Source organism: Pteropus alecto, unplaced genomic scaffold (assembly GCF_000325575.1).
Source record: "Pteropus alecto unplaced genomic scaffold, ASM32557v1 scaffold78, whole genome shotgun sequence".
Lineage (NCBI taxonomy): Eukaryota > Metazoa > Chordata > Mammalia > Chiroptera > Pteropodidae > Pteropus > Pteropus alecto.
The window spans coordinates 3,131,393-3,154,539 of NW_006443124.1; the positions used below are offsets into that span (position 1 = coordinate 3,131,393).

Genomic DNA, 23,147 nt, shown 5'->3' on the forward strand with positions numbered 1-23,147 from the left:
TTTTGTACATGATAGAACCCATTTCAGCCCTCAGATAGCTATGTGTAGCCAGAAATTTATATATAAACTAAATCTCTGTTCTCCTGAAGGATCTCTGCCATAGTAATGCCATACATTATGAGAAACACATTTCCCCCATCAAAAGTAGTGTTGATTTAGAATAGCATTTCCTACATTGTGGAATCCTGTTTTAAGAGGCTAAAGAGAAGTGCTATAGAAAACATGTTAGTGGTCAAACAGGTTTAGGAAATGCAGCATAATACATGCCCTTTGAGAGATTTGTAACGGACATATAAAAGGCTCAGAGGTCCAGTAGTCAAGAATTTGCTGCGCTTTATCCAACTCAGCCCTTGCCTTTCCACCTGTCCCCACTTCCTACCTCAGTCCAGGGAATGCCGTTTTAGAAGTCTCAGATCTCCTATGCATGGTGATGCTGATACGCCCTTTTCAGTATAACATACCCTGAGAGCCGTTTTCCTGTCAATGCAAGGGTTTTGATCTCATGTTACAGACACAATAGGTGCTCAATAAAAATATCTGTTGCTTGATTAACTGATGCACCAACCTTCTATTGATGTGTGACTAAAGGTACGCATTTACAAAGCAGCTGGCTGACTTCCTTGGAGAGTTGGAAAGTGCAGTACTGGTGAGCTAACGGGGTTCTCCTGAGAAGCAAACCCATCAGTCCTCAGTCTCATAAGTTGTGAGAGATCTCAAAGGCCAGGGGCAGGGCGCTCTTAGCCCCACTACTATCATCACAATTAGAGTGCCAGGCTTGGTCCTGGGAGCTTGACAGTGCGGTAAATCCTGATTTTATTTTTGTGGAAGTCCACCAGTCTAATGTACTATAACTGTAGTTTTCAGACTTTAGCATGTGTTAGAATCACCCATGGGACTTGTTAAAACAGAGTGCTGGGATCCTCCTCCATAGTTGATCCAGTAAGTCTGGGGTAGGGCCTGATAATGTGTATATCTAACAAGCTAAAAGGTGATGCCAATGACGCTGGTCCCAGGATCACACTCTGAGAAAACACTGCACTGGGCTGAGACGCTGCCTAGAAGACTCAATGAAGCCGCCAGTAAATCCTGCATGGTTTTCTAAATTCGTAATGCAGAGGAGGGGTTAAACATGAGATTCTAAGGCCATTTCCAACTAGAAATGTGTTCCTAGATAAGTAAGCATCTGCTTTCCAGATTGACTAAAAAGGTTTAAAAAGCAATACTTTAACTCTAATATGATTTTAATTTGCCCAGTTTAGAATCTGAATCTATGAATAAGATTGCCCCAAATTACATACATAGGGAGAGAAACAATTCTAAATCTAACCTTAAGTGGGAAAAAATGGCATTTTGGAGCTCCTTCGAAGTCCCCTTATAGGCATAACAGTGCTGAAAGCCATGTAAAATCTTAAGCCTCTTTCCTACCCTAAAGATTCTACCAAAAATTCAAGATTTAAAATGCTTAACACCTACTTACACATATACAATGCAGGGCTGTAAGCATTTGAGGGCAGCTAAATTCAGAATGAAATTCATTCATTCATATGTTCAACCCCAAGGCTTTGGCCTCTACTGTGCGTCACAGCAAAATTTTGGAACTGTTGTAGAATATTAACAAGATTGATTAGTTTACAGAAAAATTAATAGAGCCTTTATGTAATTTTAGCTCACAAAGGGGGAAAGAAAACTATAATGCGTGTGAAGGAAAACATTTTTCCATTTATGATTCTCACTATACTGGAAAACAGGGATGTGGCTAAGCTTTGGAACTGTGTCCTGTCCCCACCTCCTCCCATACCCCCTCTCCTGACAGGCTGTACAGATCCAAGTGCCACTGGCAGCCCTGGTGCTTGGGAATAAAATCTTACTGGGTCATAAAGTATGAAGGCTGCCTCAAGCAATTTTATGTGAAAAAAGGAACTGCTAATAACCAAACACATTTATCCAATAAAAGTCGGATGGGTCACTAGGCAGGAATCTCCACTCTCAAACAAGCGAAGCTAGCTGGGCTCCTGACTGGCAAGGAGATCTTGGCTGGGGAATGGGAAAAGCTGACAGGAAGCCACTCAGAAAACAGGACTACGGGCTACATCAGTGACCATCTCTGAGAAGTCAGGGGAACATGGCTTGGTACTTGAGGAGCTGTGGCTGTGGCAGCCCCAGGAGCCTGAAGTGTCAGAGGAATAGTTTTGAACCTGTCCAAGAAATGACCATAAACAAGCAGGCTGAAACCACTGTGGGGGTTGTGAAGAACAAGAAAGGGCCAATGATTCCTCGTGAAATAATTATGCATTTAACTTATTTCCCAAGGTGAGGAAAGCCACCAAGTTTTCAGGGGAAACAGTCTGAAGAGACCTTCTCTGATTTGGGGTGGGTGAGAAACAGAATCTTCAATCTAACAGGAAAGATCCTCCTCCACAGAATACTGATTCAACCACAGAGAAAAACTTCCTCTTTCAAATCCCTGCATTCCAAAGGATGACAAATAAAGATCATCGTAGTAAAATCATAGCTGCCTGTTTGGGTGTAACTCTTTTGGCATAAATAGCACTTAGATGGTAAAACTGCTTAAAGAAATGCCATTAATTATCACTTGTCTGATGCATATTGTTCATTTTGTGATTCATTTGGTCTCAATAGATAACAGCTACACATACAGCTTATTGAGTACCTCCATGAGATCTGGAGGTTTCCAAAGTTTTCAGGAACAGGCGTGCCTACCTGGCCTCCCCACCCTCTCTGCTCCTGCTCTTTAAGGTGGGGCAGTACCTGCCTCTATAGAAGTTCCTTCTTGTCACCGATAACTCAAAGACTGTACTGAAGACAGCTCTGGTCTGGGATTCAAGGTAGGAAGGTAATGGGGATAAGTGAGGATGACAGCCTGGGACATTTGTCTGCACACCAAAAATGCATGATATATGAGTGATTTACCTCCTCTCTCCACCGGAATATAAAATCAACTGTTTTTTTTTGTTGTTGTTGTTTGCTTGTTTATTTGTTTGTTTGTTTTAAATCACTGAATCTTCAGCACTCAAATGCCTGGCCAACAGTAGGTGTTCCAACAATATTTGTTGAATGAATGTTGACTGAATAAGTAAAACATACGTAAAATTTTAGAAATGTCTCTCAAGGGAAGTTTTCCCCAGGTTTCATCCAAGAGCATCTGAATCAAAGTCAGAAGGAGCCATCAGTGCTTCAGAGAAAACAACTCTGCCTGGAAGCAGGCCTTGTTTTCTTTCTGAATTCCAGGGACTGTGCTCTCGCTTCTCACTGGCCACTAAGATAGAACAGGACAGTTGACTTGCAGAATTTGAAGGTGCTTCGTGTGCACACATCTCTTAGGTCACCAGAAATGATTTGGAAATGCATGTGTGCGTGTCAAGTGGAAAGAACGAGAACAACTCATTTACGGGGCTACTGGGCAGTGAGTTATTTCTTAGGGGTAGAGACTGCTTAGGCAGAGAGAAATCCAAGGTGGAAGGCTCCTCCATTGCGGTAACCATCTCCCGCCCGCCTAGCCTTCTTTTAATCTTAGCAAGCCTCTCTACCCCGACACCAGCAGTCTGAAAGGGAAATTACTGCAGTATCTTATGTCCCTAGAGGGATGTCCCCTGACTTCTTTCTCAGCATTTGTTTACTTCCTCCTTCAAAATCTCTATCTTCCAGAAGGTGGTGGCAAGATGCCAACTCTATTGGTCATTGTGAGAGGAGAGAATGACTCTTATTTCTGCAGTCCTTTGTAAGCACCAATTTAACAACCTCAGTTCTTAGAGACAGGTCGGTCCCACTTCTTCCACCACAGAGAGGGAGAGAATGGACACATTCAGGGCCAAGGACTGGCACCAGCCGGTCAGTGCTGATGCCAGGATTACAGCACAAGGTTTCCTGCTTTCCAAGCCAGTATTTAAGCTATCTTTCTCATTGCCTCAGCCATTAGCTATGAGTTTTGTTTTGTTTCTTAACTTCTTAGAATCTCATTTATGAATCATTTTTTTTCAAAGAAGATTCTGAAAACGGAGAGGTTAGTCTTCATGCTGGCACCACTCTACTACAGTGAGAAGCTTCCATATCTTTCTGCTTTACCCAGGCAGCCCAGCCCCATCCAAGTAGTAACCCATGACTCCAGTCACAAACTCATAGGCCTTGTGACAGTTAACTATTGCTAAATAACTGGTCCAAACTCAAACTCAAGGGCTTAAAACATTCACAATGTATTATTTCTTATGAATCTGTGGGTTGACTGGGCTGCTTTTTTGTTGGTCTTTCCTGGACACACTCACGTGGGTTCATTCAACTAATTGGTGGCCTGGGCATTGGGCTAGGCTGGGATGGCTGGGGTTTTCTCTCTAGGAAGCTAGACATGGTGGTTTTTTACATGGTGGGTGGGTTCCAAGAGGATGAAATGGGAAGCTACAAGGCCTTCTGGTCTGGGCTTGAAAGTCACATGATGTTACTTCTACCACATTTCTATCGATCAAATCAAGTCAGAGAGTGAAGACCAGCCTAGATTCAAGGATTCCATCTCTTAATGGGAGGGGTTACAAAGATTCTTTGGTAATGTCTAATTTATCACAGGCTTTCAGGCAGGAGATATAAAAGAGTGAAGCAGGCCAGTTGTGAGAAGATAGGGACTGGAGAGCATCATCTGTCACTAAGGAACATATGGGTTGAGTATGGCCAAATTTTCTAACTTTTGAAAGGAAGTGGGAAATCTAGATTTTAAAAATATATAGAAATAGATTTTTTTGGAGCAGTTTTAGGTTTACAGAAAAATTGTTCAAAATAACAAAGTTCGTCTACGGCCACACTACCCTGAAGAAGCCCGATCCCGTCTGATCTCGGAAGCTAACCAGGGTCGGGCCTGGTTAATACTTGGATGGGAGACCACGTAGGAAGACCAGGTGCTATAGGCGTAAAAAATAAAAATAAATAAATAAATAAATAAATAAGGGATTGTAAGCTGACAAGGTCCTTGCAATCTGTGAGGTCAACCGAGGGTTGCCTTGCCTAAATAAAAACAAACAAACAAACAAACAAACAAACAAATAAATAAATAATGACAAAGTTCCCACATGTCTCTCCACTCTCTAAGTTTACCCATTATTAACATCTTTCATTATTGCGGTACATTTGTTACAACTGATGAACCAATATTGGTACATTATTAACTAAAGTCCACAGTTTACAAGGTGAGGATTAGCTCTTTGTGTTCAATGGGTTTGACAAATACATGATGTCTTGCATCTGCTATTACAGTAGCATACAAAATGGTATCACTGCCCTAAAAATGATCTGTGTCCCACCTATTCATCCCTCCTGCCCACTAATCTTTTTATGAACTCTGTAGCTTTGCCTTTTTTTGAATGTCACACGGTTGGTATCATACTACCATGTTGTAATCTTTTTAGAGTGGCTATTTTCACTCACTAATGTGTATTTAAGGTTCATCTGTATCTTTTCATGACTTGATAGCTCACTTATTTTTATCTGTGAATGATATTCTATTGTCTGGATGTACCACAGTTTGTTTATCCATTTATCTACTGAAGGACATCTTGGTTGCTTCTAAGCTTTGTCAATTATAAATAAAGTTGCTATAAACATTTGTGGGCAGGTTTTTGTATGACCACAAGTTTTCAAATCATTTGGGTAAACACTTAGCAGTGTGATCGCTGAATTGTGTCATATGATAAATCTCATGTTTAGTTTTGTAAGGAACTGCCAAATTATCTTTCAAAGTGGCTGTCTCATTTTGCATTCCCACCAATACATGAGAGTTCCTGTCATTCTACATCTTCACCAGCACTTGGTGTCACTATTTTGGATTTCAGCCATTCTAACAGGTGTGTTGTGATATCTCATTGTTTTAATTTGCAATTCCCTAATGACATAAGATGTTGAGCATCTTTTCATATGCTTATTTGCATCTGTATGTCTTCTTTGGTGAGGTGTCTGTCCAGATCTTTTGCCCAGTTTTTAATTTAGGTGTTTACTTACTGTTGAATTTTAAGAGTGCTTTATATATTTCGGATACTGGTCCTTTACTGGGGGTCCCCAACCCCCAGGCCACGGACCAGTAAGAACCGAGCCGCACAGCAAGAGGTGAGCGGTTGGCGAGTGAGCCAAGTTTCATCTGTGTCTGCAGCCGCTCCCCAGCGCTAGCATCACTGCCTCAGCTCCACCTGAGATCATCATGCATTACATTCTCACAGGAGCACTGGTCCCCGATGCCAAAAAGTCGGGGACTGCTGCTTTACAAGATAGTATTTTTTTTCTTTGCCAAATACTTTCTCCTAGTCTGTGGCTTGGTCTCTTAAGAGTGTCTTTTGCAGAGCAGAAGTTTTTAACCCACACGAAGTCCAACTTAACAATTTTTTCTTTCATGGATTATGCTTTTAGTGTTGTATCTAAACATTGACAAACCCAAGGCCTCCTAGACTTTCTCCTATGTTGTCTTCTAGAAATTTTATAGTTCCACATTTTACATTTAGGTCTATGATTCATTTTGAATTTATTTTTATGAAAGGTAAAAGGTATATGGTCTGTTTCTAAATTCATTTTTTTTGCGTGTGGATGTCTAGTTGATCCAGAAAAAAATCTGGATTTTTGTGAGGAGGCTCCTGATTTTAAAGGTTGGTTTGATATACTTTTTTTGGTGGTAGTGGTAGGGAAGGAACTAAGCTCCCCATCCCGCAACACAGATGTCTGTTGGCTGTTTTCACCATCTTGGTTAGATCATCTCTGTCTCTCTCAGCCCCCTGACCTGGAATGCTCTTCATCCACTCATGATATCTTACCTAATGTCCACCTCATATTTCATCTATTCCACCTCTCTCAATATTTTAACTGGTCCATATACCAACAGATATTTAGTTAATAGCTGGTGAACTCTAAACACACTTATGAACTGTAAGTCCCACTTAGCACTGCCATAGCACTGTCTTTCCTCCTTAGCCAGACTGTAAACTCTTGGGAGGCCAGGAATCCTTTTTCTCATTTACCTTCGGTAGTGTAGCATAGATCTGGACCCAAGATACTTGCTGACCATCTTAGACTAGCTGGACTTTGGTCCCGGCTTACAAATACCCTTTGATCTTCAGGAGAGATAGCTGAGGACGTGCATAAGATTTAAACCCTGCAGCCTTGCCTTGGCATAGTGAGAATGAATGGTGGCACTCTAACTTTGACCCTGATTTAGCATTATGCCCAAACAAGACAGCCCTACCTCCTTGGAGAATTAGAAAAGATTTACCCATGACACAGCAAAATGTGGTCTCTGAAGTACCAAAGGGTGTTGAGTCACAAATGTATTTCTTTCATTATGATTGTTACATGGTCATAGTGATCATTCTAGTCATTATGAAAACAGTGAAAAACAAATTAACGAAATAAAAAGAACAGACAGTTTTCTGGTGACTGGATCCCAACCTTATGCCTAATTAATAGTCGAGTTAATGGTAATCCCCCACCTCTGACTTTGTTTTTTGTTTTCATCTGCTTAACTAATTGTTTTTATTCAAGGATCTATCTCTATGCACTACGAAGTGAACAGTGATGGAGCGAATGAAAGGGTCCAGAACTGAGGCTGAGACCCAAGTGGTCTCGGTCGGTTGCAACTAAGCCCAAACATCGTGGCATGGTGTCTTGACAGACTTTTCAAAATTAATTTACTCAGGAAAAGTACTGTGGCTTCTGTTTATTAGGACTACCCAGCTTCTGTTCATGGCTCATCCAGGCCAAATCTCAAACAAAAATAAACAAACAAACAAACACCAGGGAGGCACAAAGTGGGGAACAACATCTCACTGCCCTGGGTGTCAGAAATGGCCAGCGAACCTTCTGCAGAGCCTACAGGACCTGTGCGCGGCCCTCGGTCAGGAAGGTGGCAAACCCTGGTGTTGGCCCTGCCATCAGCGCTGCTTCTACCTCGAGAACATCCTTCGAGTTCGACACTCACAGGTATCAGTCAGATATTCACTCATCTTGGAAGGACAACAGCCTCGTTAGAAACACACAGATACTCCTACCTTTAATCTTCCTCTAAAAGCAGACAAGTAAAACTGTTCCTGGCATCACCCTCCCTTCCCTGGGAAATCCCCACCCCCTGCCCCAAATCTGCAGAAGGGAGGGAACAGTCCCCCTGGATGGTGAGAAGCTGGTGGAGTGACTCCCAGTGTTTAATGGAAAAAAAAATCACATCTAGACAACTGAAAAATGAAAAGCCCAAGCCCTCTCTTCCAGGACATGTTTAAAAGACAGAACCCCCTTTCTACTCAGCTGCTGGAACAGCCTCTTTGGACACCCTGTACTCAGTGGTGACTCGGGGTGCTCCCAGCTCCCAGATGCTGCAAACAGAGGTTAAAGACCACTAGTTGATACTACGATTAAAATCAGGGGATGTTAAATTAAACAACCTGGGCTAGAAATTCAACCTTGCTCATGTTGAGCAACAAATAACTTCAGCAATTGGTAGGACAAAAAAGGTTTAAACAAAATGGGGGGAAAAAGGTACTATAATCTCCTTAATGTCTAGGTAGGTGGATTTAGGAGCCCCTGAGAAAGCAATGCAGTGAGGGAAGGAGGCTCCGCAGGCAAGTCTGGCCACGGGGAACTAGAGAAACTCACTGCCCATAAGCTGAACAAGTTAAATGATTTTGGTCCACTTCTTGTTAAGAAAACACATTATTTACCAAGTAACATGAAAGTCATTAAACTTCCTGAATATCAAGGTAGGATTTAAAGCCAACAAATGAAAAGAGACCTGATTTTTTCAATGTATGGTTTCATCTTAACGCTGTGGCGTTGTCAGTGTAAGTACCTCAAGTCCATTTCAGAGTCATTTTTCCTCTCAAATCTTAATATCCCTTAGTCTCTTCAAAGGCAAAAACTGTTGGACCCATTTTACAGATCTGTAAATATCTTAAAGAGATAATGGCAAAGTGTGATCATGCAACCACACATGGAGAGGGGGAAGAATATGGTTTCATCTTAACGCTGTTGCGTTGCCAGTGTAAGTACCTCAAGTCCATTTCAGAGTCATTTTTCCTCTCAAATCTTAATATCCCTTAGTCTCTTCAAAGGCAAAAACTGTTGGACCCATTTTACAGATCTGTAAATATCTTAAAGAGATAATGGCAAAGTGTGATCATGCAACCACACATGGAGAGGGGGAAGAAATGGTTCTGACATCCTTGTGTCTTATCCAGTGAAACAATTGCCCTGAAAGCAATCTGTGGCTGAACCATGAGCTACTTTCACTAGAGACAGGCAAAGTCAACTCTGTTTTTCCTGAGTCTCATACAACCGTAGCCTTAGAGTCCAGCTGTTCTGGTCATGGCCTCACATTCTTTCTGCAAAGGCTGTAGTTGACACGATTTATGGGGTGGCCTGAGGAAGCATGCTAAGCAATGTGAGATGAAACCACAAGGGAGAACCTTCTGGCCTTAACAGAGGAGATCTAATTCCCGTGGAGGACTGGACAAGCAGCCCTAAAACTGCCTGTCTCGGCTATGGGTGGCTCAATATCCGAGAATGAAACAGCAAATGTTCCTCTCTTATAATCTCTGGTATGTGATCATAGTCATGCTAAGGTTTGAGGATCTTAAGACTCAGAGGGGGACTGGGGGGCCCTTCTTTCTGGAAGTGGACACAGAGGTAGCACCGAACATTCTCAACATAGTCAAGGAGAAGGGAAACCGAGACAACATGAATGAGTGAAACAGACTTGGCTACTGATCTACTGAGCTACTACAGTGCCTGGATGTTAAAAACAAAACAAAACAAAAAAAACTACATGAAATTGCTTTTCATGCCCAGCAGCCAGCACAGGCAATTGCCATCACCAAAGTCATCTCAGCAGGATGGTAAATCAAAGATCACCAAGGCCAAGAAGCAGTATGTTACAAATAATGGTTAATCCACAACCAACCAGCCAAGCTCCAAGTTCAGGGAGAAGGTTTAAATCATGTTCATAGGACAATGCTCCAAGTCATATGGGGCCAGAGAGCAAATTCTGGGCCTACTACGACAGACATGTGGACATCATACTTACAGTGAGTTGGGCCGGGTGGGTTTGAGCACATCCAGGTCTGGGTCACTGGAGTTCATGTTGGGCTGTAAACTGCTGCTGGAATTAAGGATGCTGTTTGCATTAGATGAGATGACAGATTCCAAACTGGAGTTGATGATGCTGTTTCTTTGTTCCTCTGGGGGAGAAAAAAGGCCACAAGCCCCATATTAATATCATTCCATACGAATAGTCTATTCTTACACATACAAAAATTGATAAATAATGAGACTGGATTGAGGTCTCTGGTCCTAACTAAGCTAAACAAAGGACATAGTAAAGCATAAGAATTACAAGTGGGAAAGGAAGAGTCCAAGGGGAACAGGTGATTTGAAACTTTAGAGCAAAACCCCCTTTTCCACTTGAGAAGAAATACCTGTCCTTTAACACAACCAGCCTTTTCCCTAAAAGTGGCCCTACCACTGCACCATAAATTGTGTCTTCTTTTGATTGGAAGATGGTCTGAACAGAGAGCAGCCTTTCAGCCCCCTGCATTCAGCCAGATCCTCTTGGTTACTGTGACAATTTACCTTTTATTCTAAAACTCCTGCCCTCGATGTTGTCTTAATTGCCCAGACCACATTCTATCTCCAGAAGCACTTCACCATAAAATATCTTCTATTTGGCCACCCACTTCTTCATGACTCTGCAGTTTAAATTCCTGACCACTCTCCAGACGAACCCTTCTGGGCTGCTTTAGCTCTATGTATTTGATGTTTAGATTCAAGTTAGTTCTTTGATAAAGAGATCTGTAAGGGCTAAAGGGTAGTTTGCATATAAAAAACCAAGTCCGTAGTCCAAGCGGTCACGTTAATACTTGGAGATATTGCCAAGCCAGGAGGGAGAAAACCTGAATTTGCTTCAAGACTACATCCCTGACAGGCTGTGTGGCCTCAGGCAATTTTCACTCACACTCTCTGTTTCTTGGCTAAAGCATCTATACAACAGGGAGAATGAGAACTGTCCTGCACAGCTCCAGGAGCTGTCATGAGGACGAGTGGGATCGTATGCAAGAATGCGTTTTGCAAACTTTAGAACATTGCTCAAAGAAAAGAACTTTCTGTTTCTTCCCATCTTTAAAAACTTGGAACCATCCACTGAAGAAAACATTTTTGGGATGATTTAGCTAAATGGCACAGGCACCACTGCTGTAGCAAAATATTAAAGACTTAGAATGTCCTTCTTGTCCCACATTCATTACAGATACACCATATCGAAATCAACTAACATTTTGAGCAATCAATTCACATATCAAAAAATATCATAACTGGGTTAATAATCCTCGCTGGACCTTTTTGAAATGAGCCAGGGGTATACCATATCCCTAAAAAGACAGACTAGGCTCATTGACATGGTAGTTTAGAGGTTAACATTTGAACTCTGGTATCTTTAGGCAATAAAAAGAGCGATGTCATGATAAAAAATATTCTTCCCTTTGCACTAGTCGTGTGTAAAAATATATAATGCTTTCGAAAGGATGTTAGAGTAATTTTCGCATTAAACACACGCACATGTGCACACATACACACACACCAATAACTTCTAATATCTTGGCAAATTTTCAAAGCCATATTTAAAGCCTTGTAGAAGAGGTAAAACCCCCATGAGACTATTGAGAGATTCCTGAACTCTAAGTAGATTTTGAAAAAAGGAGATTATTACATTGATTCCTGAGATTTAGAACTATTCATATTTCAAGAGCTTAAATTCCAAACAGAAACAACAACAAAGAAAGAGAAACCAAAAGAGTGACATTGAGCCAAGATGTAGGCAGACTAATAGGGCCTGCAAATGGGAACTTGCTACTGGGAAGAAAAACAACTCTAAAATTACATAACTAAGGGATCATTGAGGGAATAGCTATGCCACTTATCAGTATGAATCAGTATAAGTAATATTTTCCTTTGCACAAAATACTCCTATTAAGATTCCTGCAAGACTATGAGGAGCCCAAGACCACCATATAAAAAAAGGAAACAAAGATGACACTTCTCAACTTTATACAGGAGGAGAGACGAATCGTTTTATTAACTCCAGTTCGAGGCTAAGTTTGCATGACATAATTCCCTGAATGGAGAAACAGAAGAGTAGCTCATACTTCTCTTGTGATTACATTTAGTTGTCCATAAGAGGGTTATGCGTCTATAAATTAAAAACAACACCTTGCTAAAAGTATTATTAGTTTTTCTAAAATATTATCAGGACTTATTTTCTCTGCCTTACTAGCCATTAAAAAAAGAGAATATCTGAGATGAAACTTTCTTCAACTTCATTTATTCAATGAATATTTATTGAGCACCTACTGAGTACCAAACAGGGTTCCCAGACAGTTAACAGACCCCTAGACTAATTCCTTGGTATTTTATTCAGATACAAACTAGTGTATTTATTAACTTGAATATGTATTTATTCATATGTTTACCTTCCTCAGTAGACTATGAGCAACTTAAGATTGGATACGTGACAGATAAAACTTTGAAATCACAACTGAAAAAATTGTATAAAGATGCTTTGCTTTATAAAATATTTCATCAGAATCCTATGCTCATAAAAAGATTTAATTCTAAAAACCAGACTTAGGTAAAAATTTTAAGAATATAACTACTATTATAATTTTATAGACTGGTATTCTCCATGAGCTAACAAACAGGGAAGGCTATAGCATATGGAACATGATATTTGTTGGAAATAAACCTACAAAAGAATAAGGACGGGGTAGAAAATGAGAACTTGCCCCGCCTGGACTAGAAAAATCAATAGAATAAAACAGGTGTCTACACTCAAATTGAGCTTAAGGTTTCTAGTATTTCATTTACTGGTAGACATTAGAATTCCTTTTTTAAGAAGTAAATTCTTTTTGAGGTTCTGTTTTGAATCATATTTAGATATCAAGAACCTTTCACATATCGCACAACCTATAACAAAACAAAACAACACAAGCAAAAGGTCAGGGAAAGGGAAAGGGGTTGATTGTGCAAGAAGAGCAAAAACAATTAATCACGAGATTTTAGTTTTGCGGCCAAGATAGCCAAATATGTGTCCTAAAAGGCAGACTATTTACTGGTCTCCCTTGATGGGCCATATGACAAGGAAAACTAGAAACATGGCACTCACTGACTACAAGACCATTACAGTTTTATTTGCCATAAGACCTCAGATAATGAGACTGAGAACTTCTAGCTGGATAGACTTCTAAGCTGAAATGCTAACAATCCTTACTAAGAATGAACAGGTAGGTGAGAATTATTCCAGAGAAGGGGAAAAGAATAAAATCAACAGAAAAACAAATGTTTTAGCGGTTGTGGCAGACTATAGAGATCAATTCTACAGCATTTGGAATGAATTAAGAAATAAAGAGAAAATGATTCAGTAATGTCACTCAAAACAGGAGGGATTTTGTCAAGTGGGCAAATGAGACCTTACTCCTGACAGAAAAACATAATGAGAACAGGCAGCCTAAGTGACTTTTTAAAAAAAAAAATAAAATTAACAAAATCATTCAAATTTGAGAGAGCTGGCCTTCTTTGAGCCACTGATGATTCAAACCAGTTCTGACATTCTGATCAGAAGGTATAAGAAGGACTGATGGCAATTACACTGCTGAAGAAAAAAAATTATAGAGTAGTGGACTGAAAAAGAACAACAACCAGTTATTAGTCAAATCAACAAGATCATAGAGAACCATTTAAATGACCAAAAGAGAAGAATGCCCACAACTGAGTATTCCTAAACTGGTGGAAGTCAGTGAAAATGCTTGCCTTCCTCAAGCATGTTTGTCAACAAGACTCTCTCTTTATATTAGTCACAGAAAACAAGAGCCCAGAAACAAGAAAATGATAAAATCAATTCCTGAACAATTGTAAACATGTATGAGTAATGCATTGGATGCTTTCACGAACATATGTTCTACAAGGAGGCACAAACTGGATGTGGACGTGACCCTCAAGGGCTGGGTCATGTCTGCCCACACAGAATACATTAAGCATCCATTACAGTGACCTGCGAGGTCAGCATCAACTCATACATTCCTAGTGCCTTGTCCATGCATGGCGTCTACTAAAGCTCCATGTATGGTTATAAGGTAAATAATAAATATAAGGCAACGATAAACAATCAAAATGTGTTCGGCTAGCACAAAAGAGGCAGTTTTGTGTGACTGAATTTTTCAGGTACTTCAGACAGGGAACACTAATGTCCTTGAAATCCAAGTCTTGGTAACAGTGGGCAGTGTTTTTTGTACAAATCAGGAGCGGAAAAACATGAGCATGCAACCAAATCACTGCAACTAAAAAAAGAAAGCCACAGAATAATTTTGGTGATATTGTACTTGTTCTGGGGGTTGCCATGGAAATCCGGGAGCTAAGCTACTTCATTTTCCATATTTACCAAGTGACTCTCCCGCTCACTCTAGTGACAACCCCACCACATGGAAGAGGCAGGGTCTCTGTTTATCGAAGAACCCAGAGATGAGGCCAGGAACGCACATGCAGGGCCAAGCCAAATTCACACGTCTCGGCAGGCATGGACACGCCTGGCCTACTGAATACACAAAGCTAAATAATAAATATGAAACATAGATCTTTGATGTCACTTTGGCAGAGGTTTCCCACCACACATGGACTATCTGTCAGAATTCAGGCTAATATTGTCATCTTTCCACAATGTCTGAGACTAGCTGTCAAAAAGAAGAGGGACGATGGCTTTTCTTTAACAGCAACTCATGATGCCTCATAGAGCCCAAAGGAGGGAACTCTCTCTCCACATAATCAAACAGGGAGAAAAGGGAGCTGCCAGACAGACAGAAGTTCTGTAAAGACCCAGAGCTTTATGCAAAAAAATATTAAGGCAAAAGCAAAATACCCAGAGGCTTTCCTGTGCTGCGGTGGGGAGAGAGAGGTGTACTTTCTCCTGCTTGTTAAGAGTTTTGCAATGAAGTCTGTAATGTATCATCTTGACAAGATAGGATAATAATAGGGTGGCAGCTTAATGAATTTTGCAATAATAAATGATGAGTGCACAGCAATTTCTGAGTTTACCATCTCTGGGAAACACCCAAATACACGGGAAGCTTGGAATCAGACTTTCTGAAGCAATTTTTTTCCCCCTGTAGCTTTTGCTCCTGATAATAGTGGAGTGCCAAGCCACGCTAAAATCTGAGGTAGTCTGATTTTCAGGCTGACTCAGCCTCAGTCGCTATGACAAAAATAATCTTAAAAAGCAGTTTGGGCAATGTGTTGGAGCATATGAAAACAGTTTGGGCAATGTTTTAAAAAATAATCTTAAAAAGAAGTTTGGGCTGTGATGAGCTAAACAGTGAGTCGATAAATGAAAAATCAGGTCAATCCGTTGTTTTGACCATAGGACACAACACGTGATATTACAACTTGTGGCAGACTGTCTTCAGCAAAACTACCACTGATTTTGGTCCTGTGTGAACTGACTTATCCTCTCCTCAAGACGTTCATAATAACCCTTTTCTTTGCAAAGGGAAAGAATGCCAATAAAACTGAATTTAATGAGAGAATGGGGAAGTTATTGTGGCTGGCCTAGAATTGAACCGATTCTCAGGAATGAGACATGGAGGCACGATAGGGACGCCCAGCCTTGAAACAGCATTCTAAAAACCACAGCGTACGAGTGAGCCTCGAATTAATGGCTGAATAGGGAGCTGAATGATGAGAGTTAAATGGACACTCTACTACCGACAACAGCCCTCTTCTCTACTTGAGAACTTTTGAGTTAAGAACTCTCCCCTTTAATCTATGGTACCCTGATATCTGAGGGCATCCACATATAGACTGCTTATATTATTATTCATTAGAAAGAAGACAATTATATATTTACTTATTTTTATCCCATGACTCATTGCAAAATGGGTTTGAGAGAGTAAATGAAATGTACAATTAAGGGGCTTTGTTTTTAATAATGTAAAAATTAGTCGATATATAATAAGTATGCATTCTTCTTCAATTTAGAAAGTACAGAAAAGCATACAAATATCATATGTATTGTGGCGTGTAAACATCTGGTCAGTTTTCTATACACAGAAATACATGTGTGTGTGTGTGTGTGTGTATTTTTTTCCTTTTAACAAACTGGGATAACATTATACCTAATGCTGTTCTATCTCCATTGTTCATTAGTGATAATATCAGAGATATGAGCCTATAATATGCTTTTTTTTCATTTAATGATCTATCTTGAACTTTCTTCCTGCCATTAGTTTTCCACTGCATTGTTTTTTAATGGCCACATCAACTATGCAGTTTTCAGTCACACACGGTAACCACACATAATTAAGCCGAGAGCCACATTATCCCTTACAGTCCGTGTGACAATAGGAATCCATGTGGATAAACATGTCATCTGCCAAGACAAACAGGTGTGTCCAGAGCACCCAGGATCTGCAGAGGCAACCTGAGAAAAGGCACATACTGCAGCTCTGCACGCTCAGAGAGAGGCATTATGTAAGCCTTTGAATAGTATGAATTCCCAGTTATTTTTTAACAAGGAAGAAGCACATGAGAAGTATATGAGCTAAATTCTCAACCTCTCACTGGGCCTGTCTGGGAGAGGGTCCAGGATGAATTAACTGAACTAAAAGAATCAATCAGAGCTATAATCCCAGCAGCTAGTTAACATGATCCTTGTAAAACAAAGCCCAAGAATCCATTCCCACCCCCATCAACACTGTACAACTCATCCCAGGCTGCTGATGTATTTGCACTCAAGCATCAAACGGGCTCTTGCTGAGGCCAGGGCAATTCTGCATTACCCTCACATATGAGCCTCTCCTTGGGAACCTGCAGGCTACAGAGGGGGAATACTTTCCCAATCAAATGTAAGGTAAAGCTATAACCTGATGATAATCATCAAAATTGTAGCCAATGTTTATTAGGTGCTTACTATATTCTAGGCCCAGTGTCAAGTACTGTACATGCACTGGTTCACTTAATTATGGTAATTACCCTCCAGGAAAGTTTTTACTAGTGATTGATTTTACAGATGAGAAAAGTGGAGGTTCAGAAAAGCTGAGTAATACACTTCAGGTCTCAGAGCTGGTAGGTAACTGAGACGGTATCAGAACAATGCAGTCAAACTGCAGAGCTCCTGCTTTCAACCACCACTCCAGGCTGCCCCAAATCCCAGTCCTTCTGGCTCTGCTTTCTACAGTTGTCCAGAAAAAGTATAGCTTGTGTGTTAGCACCTTTCACCTAGATATATCAGTCCAATTTCTGTTGTATGAGGTATCTGTGTGGAAACTTAGAGATTAAACAGAAATCTCTTTTGCTACCATTCATTTGGCAGTACAATTGAAAACCTGCATAGCTGGTGCTGGATCTGCAGGGACAGCTGTGGAGTGTCTGCTGCCTTCCACTACACACACTGAAGAACCCATTCAATATGGTTCAACTGACCCATGGCAGTGCTGGAAGCTGGGAGCGATGGCTTTATTGCTTCTGTAACAGTCTAGCAAGGTTTTCACTTTTGTGGCTCAAGAACTGACAGAGGCACCCTTTTGGAGACAACATGGCTTGGGCAAGGGAAACCACCCGGGTTCACATTATTCCTCTGCCATTTTCAGTTATGTGACTGCCTAACTTCTAGAGCCTTCATTTATCTTTAGATAAATGTCGACAATGAGAACCTACCTTATTCAGTGATTATCAATTGTGAGGATGAGATCAAAATGGGCATAGCAGGCTGCTTGGCATGTTAGCTGACCTATAATAATTTTACTTTCATTGTTTTTATTAAATGAAGTTCTAATCTAGCTTAGTCTCAAGGTTTTAATCAAATGCATCCATTTATCCTTCCACACCAGACTTTACGAGCAGATCCCTAGCTTAATGAAATAAAAAGTTTAAACTTGAGGTTCAGAAGTAGAACTGGAAACCTTTTTCCCTCAAAAATTGGGTTGGGTTTGCAGGCTAGGTCACAAAGACACGCAGAACCATGTCTCCTCTAGAAAGATCCCATAAGTTAAAATTGGAAAGGAAAAAAACGACTGGTTAATAGTGTTCCTTTGAGGTCAGAATGACTGAGTTCAAATCTACTGCTCTGTTGCTGTGTGACTCTGAGCACATTATTTAACATAAATGTTATTTTCCTCCTAGTGTAAAATAGAGACAGTACCTGTGTCATCTCATTGTAAAGATTAAATGAGATGCTGCTATGCACAGAACCTAGCACAAGAAACCACTTGATAAAATATGTAGCCATATATATATATTATACATATATAAGCAAAAAAGTCAATTTCGAAGGGAAAATGGTTTCCAAGTTCATTTGGGAACATGTGTTTTCACAGTCCTCTCCTCAGTTCTGGAGACGAGAGCTACCCTCTGCTACTTACAGAAAGACCCTTGCTATGCTCCTTCTGTTGAGCATCACAGTCTACCCTTCTGCCCTTTGAATCAGACTATGACTTTCATTTCCTTCAGCATCATTCTCAAATTTCCCCCTTTCAGAAAATGTTCCTTGACCAGCTACAGACAACTTGGATATCTAGTCTTTTTCTCACTAGAATATTCAGTGGTTTCCAAATGATGTGCATTTGTTACTAAGATGTTTTCTAAATCCTACATTTCCCCATCATTTCCTTTGTTCTTTTCCAAAAACTTTTAATTTCAGAGACTACTCCCATTTCATTCCTAGCCCCACTTCTACCACATGCTGACTGTCTATGAGGAGGAGCCACATGCTGCCTTGTAACTGAAGTCTCAGCACAGAGCATGAGAAAGAATCCAGCACTTCATTCTGGGAAGAGATCGCTGCCAGCTCAAAGACAGTTTTATTTTTAGGGGAAAAAGGAAAAAGACACTTAAAGAAGACTCCACTGCTACTCACAGATTAAAGTGGAAGAGTCTTAGACAGGTGCCTGGGCACATAACTGGTCTACCTACACAGAAGGAAAAACTCCTGGAAAATAATACACACATCTATGAACATCGAGTAACATGTCAGTTACTTCCATGAGCCTGAAGAGCAGATGCAAAGACAGAGAACTGAGCCCAGGAACTTGCAAGGCGACTCTCAGGAGCTTCCTCTCCAGGCCAACTGGCAATCTGAGGCCAAGAGTATTGGCACAGACTCCCCTCTAAGAGAAAAGAATGGGTTCCAACTTCTGTACAGAGTGGGGGCACTGCAGAGAGGTGAGAGCAAAGCATATGCTGACGATGAACAATGGGAACCTCTCAAATGGAAGCACCCAAGTGAGCTACCCTTGGAGTTTCAGGTCCATTAAGTATCTAAACTATGTATGAAGAGAGCTGACCAATGAAATACAGAGAAAATTAAACTGCAAGTACATCGATGAATAGAAAAAGCATAATTAAACTTAAAAGAGATCAGGTATACAGACGTGAGAGACAATGAGGTTCTGAAAAATATCACATGCCCCATTTGAAGGTAGAGAGAGGTATGTGTGAATGTACTTGTGTGTGTGTGTGTGTGTGTGTGTGTGTGCACGTGCATGTGCGTGTACATGCCCATGCAAGCACAATCCCTCTAACGAGATAGTTTCTCTGTAATAAGAACCTGAAGAAAGATAAGGTCACATCAAACCTGGACAGGTGTCATGACGAGCCAAAAATGCAGAGCATGAAATTGATAGACGAACAGTCAGTGTACTCAGCAATATAAATGACCAACTGACAATATGGGAAACCAATTCTAGTCGAGTAGACAAAAGAAACTTGAGTTTGTATATTTATGTTAAGAAGAGGGATCTGAGTCAGTCAAAAATTCAGAGCATGGTCTGTGGATTTCAGAACTGTGGTACACACTCCATAGGCACAACGCAAGAAAATTCTAAGGTTGGATGTAGATGAATATTCTTTATCTTAATGGTTACATATTTATTTTAATGTATATTAAAGAATATTACCATTAGACCATCAAACTCATGTTTTTAGAGGTTTTACTGAGTAGGAATAGGCCATGTATAAAAGTAAATTGCTTTAAATTGATTTAAAAAATGTATTAAACAAACAACAGTGCAAAAGTTATGTGGCTGTGGCCCAAAGAGTAAATGAAGGTTTATGCAGATGATTCAAGTTTGGGAAATACTGAGCTAGGTATAGAAAGAGGCCTCGAACTGAAAAACTGAAAAATCACTATTACAGAATATACAATTACTATTATACATTATGGAATACACATCGTTATTATGGAAATACAATTCCAACTCTCCCCATCACACACACAAATTACCTGCAGTGTCTTTACCTACACTTTAATTCTAAAGAATAAACTCAGCAAGTGCTTAATAATGTAGTCTTTTATCTTTGTCCACAGACTAGAAAAAAGGAAGGATTAGGTGTGTGAAAACTTTACCATGCACTGTCCTACTCATCTAATACTGATGGGTGGCTAGATTACAATCTATGGGGGGCGACAGCTCCTGACCCAGTCTTCCTCACAGCATCAACACACCCACTCCTTCCATGTTGCTTTCCAAGGCAGCCCTGCTATCATTCCAGTTTCCCAGTAAAAAAGCGGTTCCAAAACAGATCATATAAGTACATGTATATACATACATCTATATGCTTTTCAATGAGACTGTTTCTATTGAAATACTTGTTCTCTGAGAAAGCGGGGGAAGCTAAGCATCCCACAAATATCTGAGCTTGTGGAGATTTTAGTCCTGTTTCCAGGGAACCTTCACTAACATTCAGAGGAAAGAGATATTGCTTCCCTCTTCCAGTCTTTCCACTCTTCCATCCAGACAGGGACACAGCAGCTTGTTCTGCAGCTTAGGCAGGTCTGCTTTCACACGTCCTTAACTTTCATCCTCTGCCTGTGTGATAAAATTAATCTTGGGCAAAGATCTAATTGATTTTCTCCTAATCTCCATCTTCTTTCTTACATGCTCCCAGAGTATGCTTTTAGACCTGTTCCAAAGCTGCTTCTGCTGCAGTCTAATCACAAACTCAGCACTATTTTAAGCTTATAAGAATTTACCAGTACTGTCTGATCTGTCCCCATCTGCACTGTACACACTTAGTACAAAACATTAGGTGACCATGGATCTCCTGGAAACCTGAGAAGCATATCACCCCGTAGCTCGATGTCTTGTTCATGGCAGATGTGGGGGAGGCCAGGCCTGTCCCAAGCGTTCCCTGGAACATGCAGAGGGGCCAAGGCCAGGTGGAGACCGCAGTGAGGGCGACCCAAGTCAGATATTCAAGAGGAAGACAGGTCATCATTCAAAGGGAAGCCAATCCCGGTACAGAGTCAAAGCCCTAAAATTGTGCATATCCGTTGATCAAGAAATCCTTCCAGGAATTTATCTTTAGGAAATGATTATGAATATAAACAGATTAGCTACAAAGATCATAACAGTAGCTTTACTCATAAATGCAAAATATATAAAACACCCTAATGGCTCTAAAAACACCATTATGAGATACTGCAATATATTTAAATGTGTAATATTCTGGAGGTGGGCAAGATTTCTTTTCAGGAGTTATGATAAGGAAGGCCATTACTTTTAAAATGCAAGGGGCTAAAAATTATTTTTCTGTAACAGAAAGAAAAAGATGCCAATCCTGATAAGGAATCTCTTCTCTTCAAGGCAGAGTGGGTCATTATTCTGCTTTGTGACTTTACTGTACATCATGGAGGTCAGCAGTGGTAGTAATAATGGCGGCAGTAGTAGTAGTAGTAGTAGTAGTAGTAGTAGTAGTAGTAGTAATACTGGTAATAATAATGCTATCACCACCCCCAGCATTTACTGAGCACTTACTCAGCCCCAGTTTCCATTTAAAGTGCTTCAATCACACAACAACCCTGTGAGGTAATAACTGTTATCATCCCTATTCTCCAGAAGAGGAAGCTGAAGCCCTGAGGTGTTTGAGAACCTGCCCCATCGCACAAAGCCAGTGAGCAGCGGAGGCAGAACTCTCACCCGGGACATCAGGTGCCAGTGTGCCTTTCAACCAGTGTGTTCTACTGCCTCTCTGAAGGTACATAGCTCCACAAGAGCAGTCACGCATTACCATTACCTGTCTATTCACTTGTCTGCCTCCCTTACTCAGTTGTGAGCTCCTTAAACACACAGTCATATTATGCTCCCATCCCTGGCAGACATCATGTAAATGTCAGCTGCCTAAATGGACCAACCTTGGTATCTGTGTGTGATTAAACAACTAATAATAATAGCAGCAGCTCTCAGCTGTCAGCCCTTGCCATGTCTAGGCTTTGTGCCTGAGGCTTAAACGCATAACTTTATTTAATCATCACAACTTCCCTATGAGGTATTATCTCTACTTCATAGATAAGCAAACTGAGGCTGAGAGAAGGTGAAAGGCTTGCCCATGTGCTGCTGCCAGCATAGGAACCCAGGTCTGATGGACTTGAGGCTGAACTGAAGCCCTCAACTCCTATCCTATGATACTCAACTCTCATTACAAATGTTAAACGAGACTGGATATTTTAGGATGCAGTAACCTGATCACTGCAAAGATCTCAGAAATTCTGAAATGAAAAAAGATTTAATTACACTGCTATTTGGAACAAGGACAGTATTATTTTGTAATTAATTCATTAGTTAATTTCACATATTTATGAAGTGTCCACTCCACACCAGACCCTGTGAGAGGGGGAGTAGTAGAAAGACGAGCAAAACAAGGTCCTGCCCTCACAGAGTCACATTCTAGTGGGACATGTGACTCGCATTAATAAGCAGCTAATTACAAACTGAGAAAAGGCAAGGAAACTAGTTCTATGGAAGCTACGAACAAAAGAGGGCCGGAAGAAGCATGTCTGAGCTGAGCTCTTACTGTGTGGGAGGGAGAGCGCTCAGCTGTCTGCCCACGGGAGATCTGGAGAGGGAATCCTGAACAGCGAGTGGCCCCGGGCTTTCATTCTCAGCAGTACTGCTTCCTGTCCTATCAGGGTTACACAGCCATGGTACCTGAGAGGGCACAATGCTACACAGTCCTCAAGGACACAAAAGGTGGCAGCCCACAGAGAAGGGGGAGGTGTGCCCCCTGAGCGACTGGGAGGTGGCACGGGATGTCCCTTGAGGGCCTGGCTGGCCTGAGCAGTGGGACTCACGTTTCTCTGTTGATTGCAT

The 23,147-nt window shown here is 40.9% G+C and overlaps 1 protein-coding gene and 1 pseudogene across 1 annotated transcript in view; one reads left to right on the forward strand and one right to left on the reverse strand.

Moving 5' to 3' along the window:
• Positions 1–23,147, reverse strand: part of ARHGAP26 (Rho GTPase activating protein 26) — a 385,346-nt gene that overhangs the window by 60,952 nt on the left and 301,247 nt on the right. Inside the window, exons 20-21 of the mRNA XM_015597932.2 lie at positions 23,129–23,141; positions 10,052–10,205 (exon numbers count right to left, since the gene is read on the reverse strand). Of these exons, the coding sequence (XP_015453418.1) occupies positions 10,052–10,205; positions 23,129–23,141 (167 nt within the window). The remainder of the gene's footprint in view (positions 1–10,051; positions 10,206–23,128; positions 23,142–23,147) is intronic.
• Positions 4,795–4,913, forward strand: LOC112471942 (annotated as a pseudogene).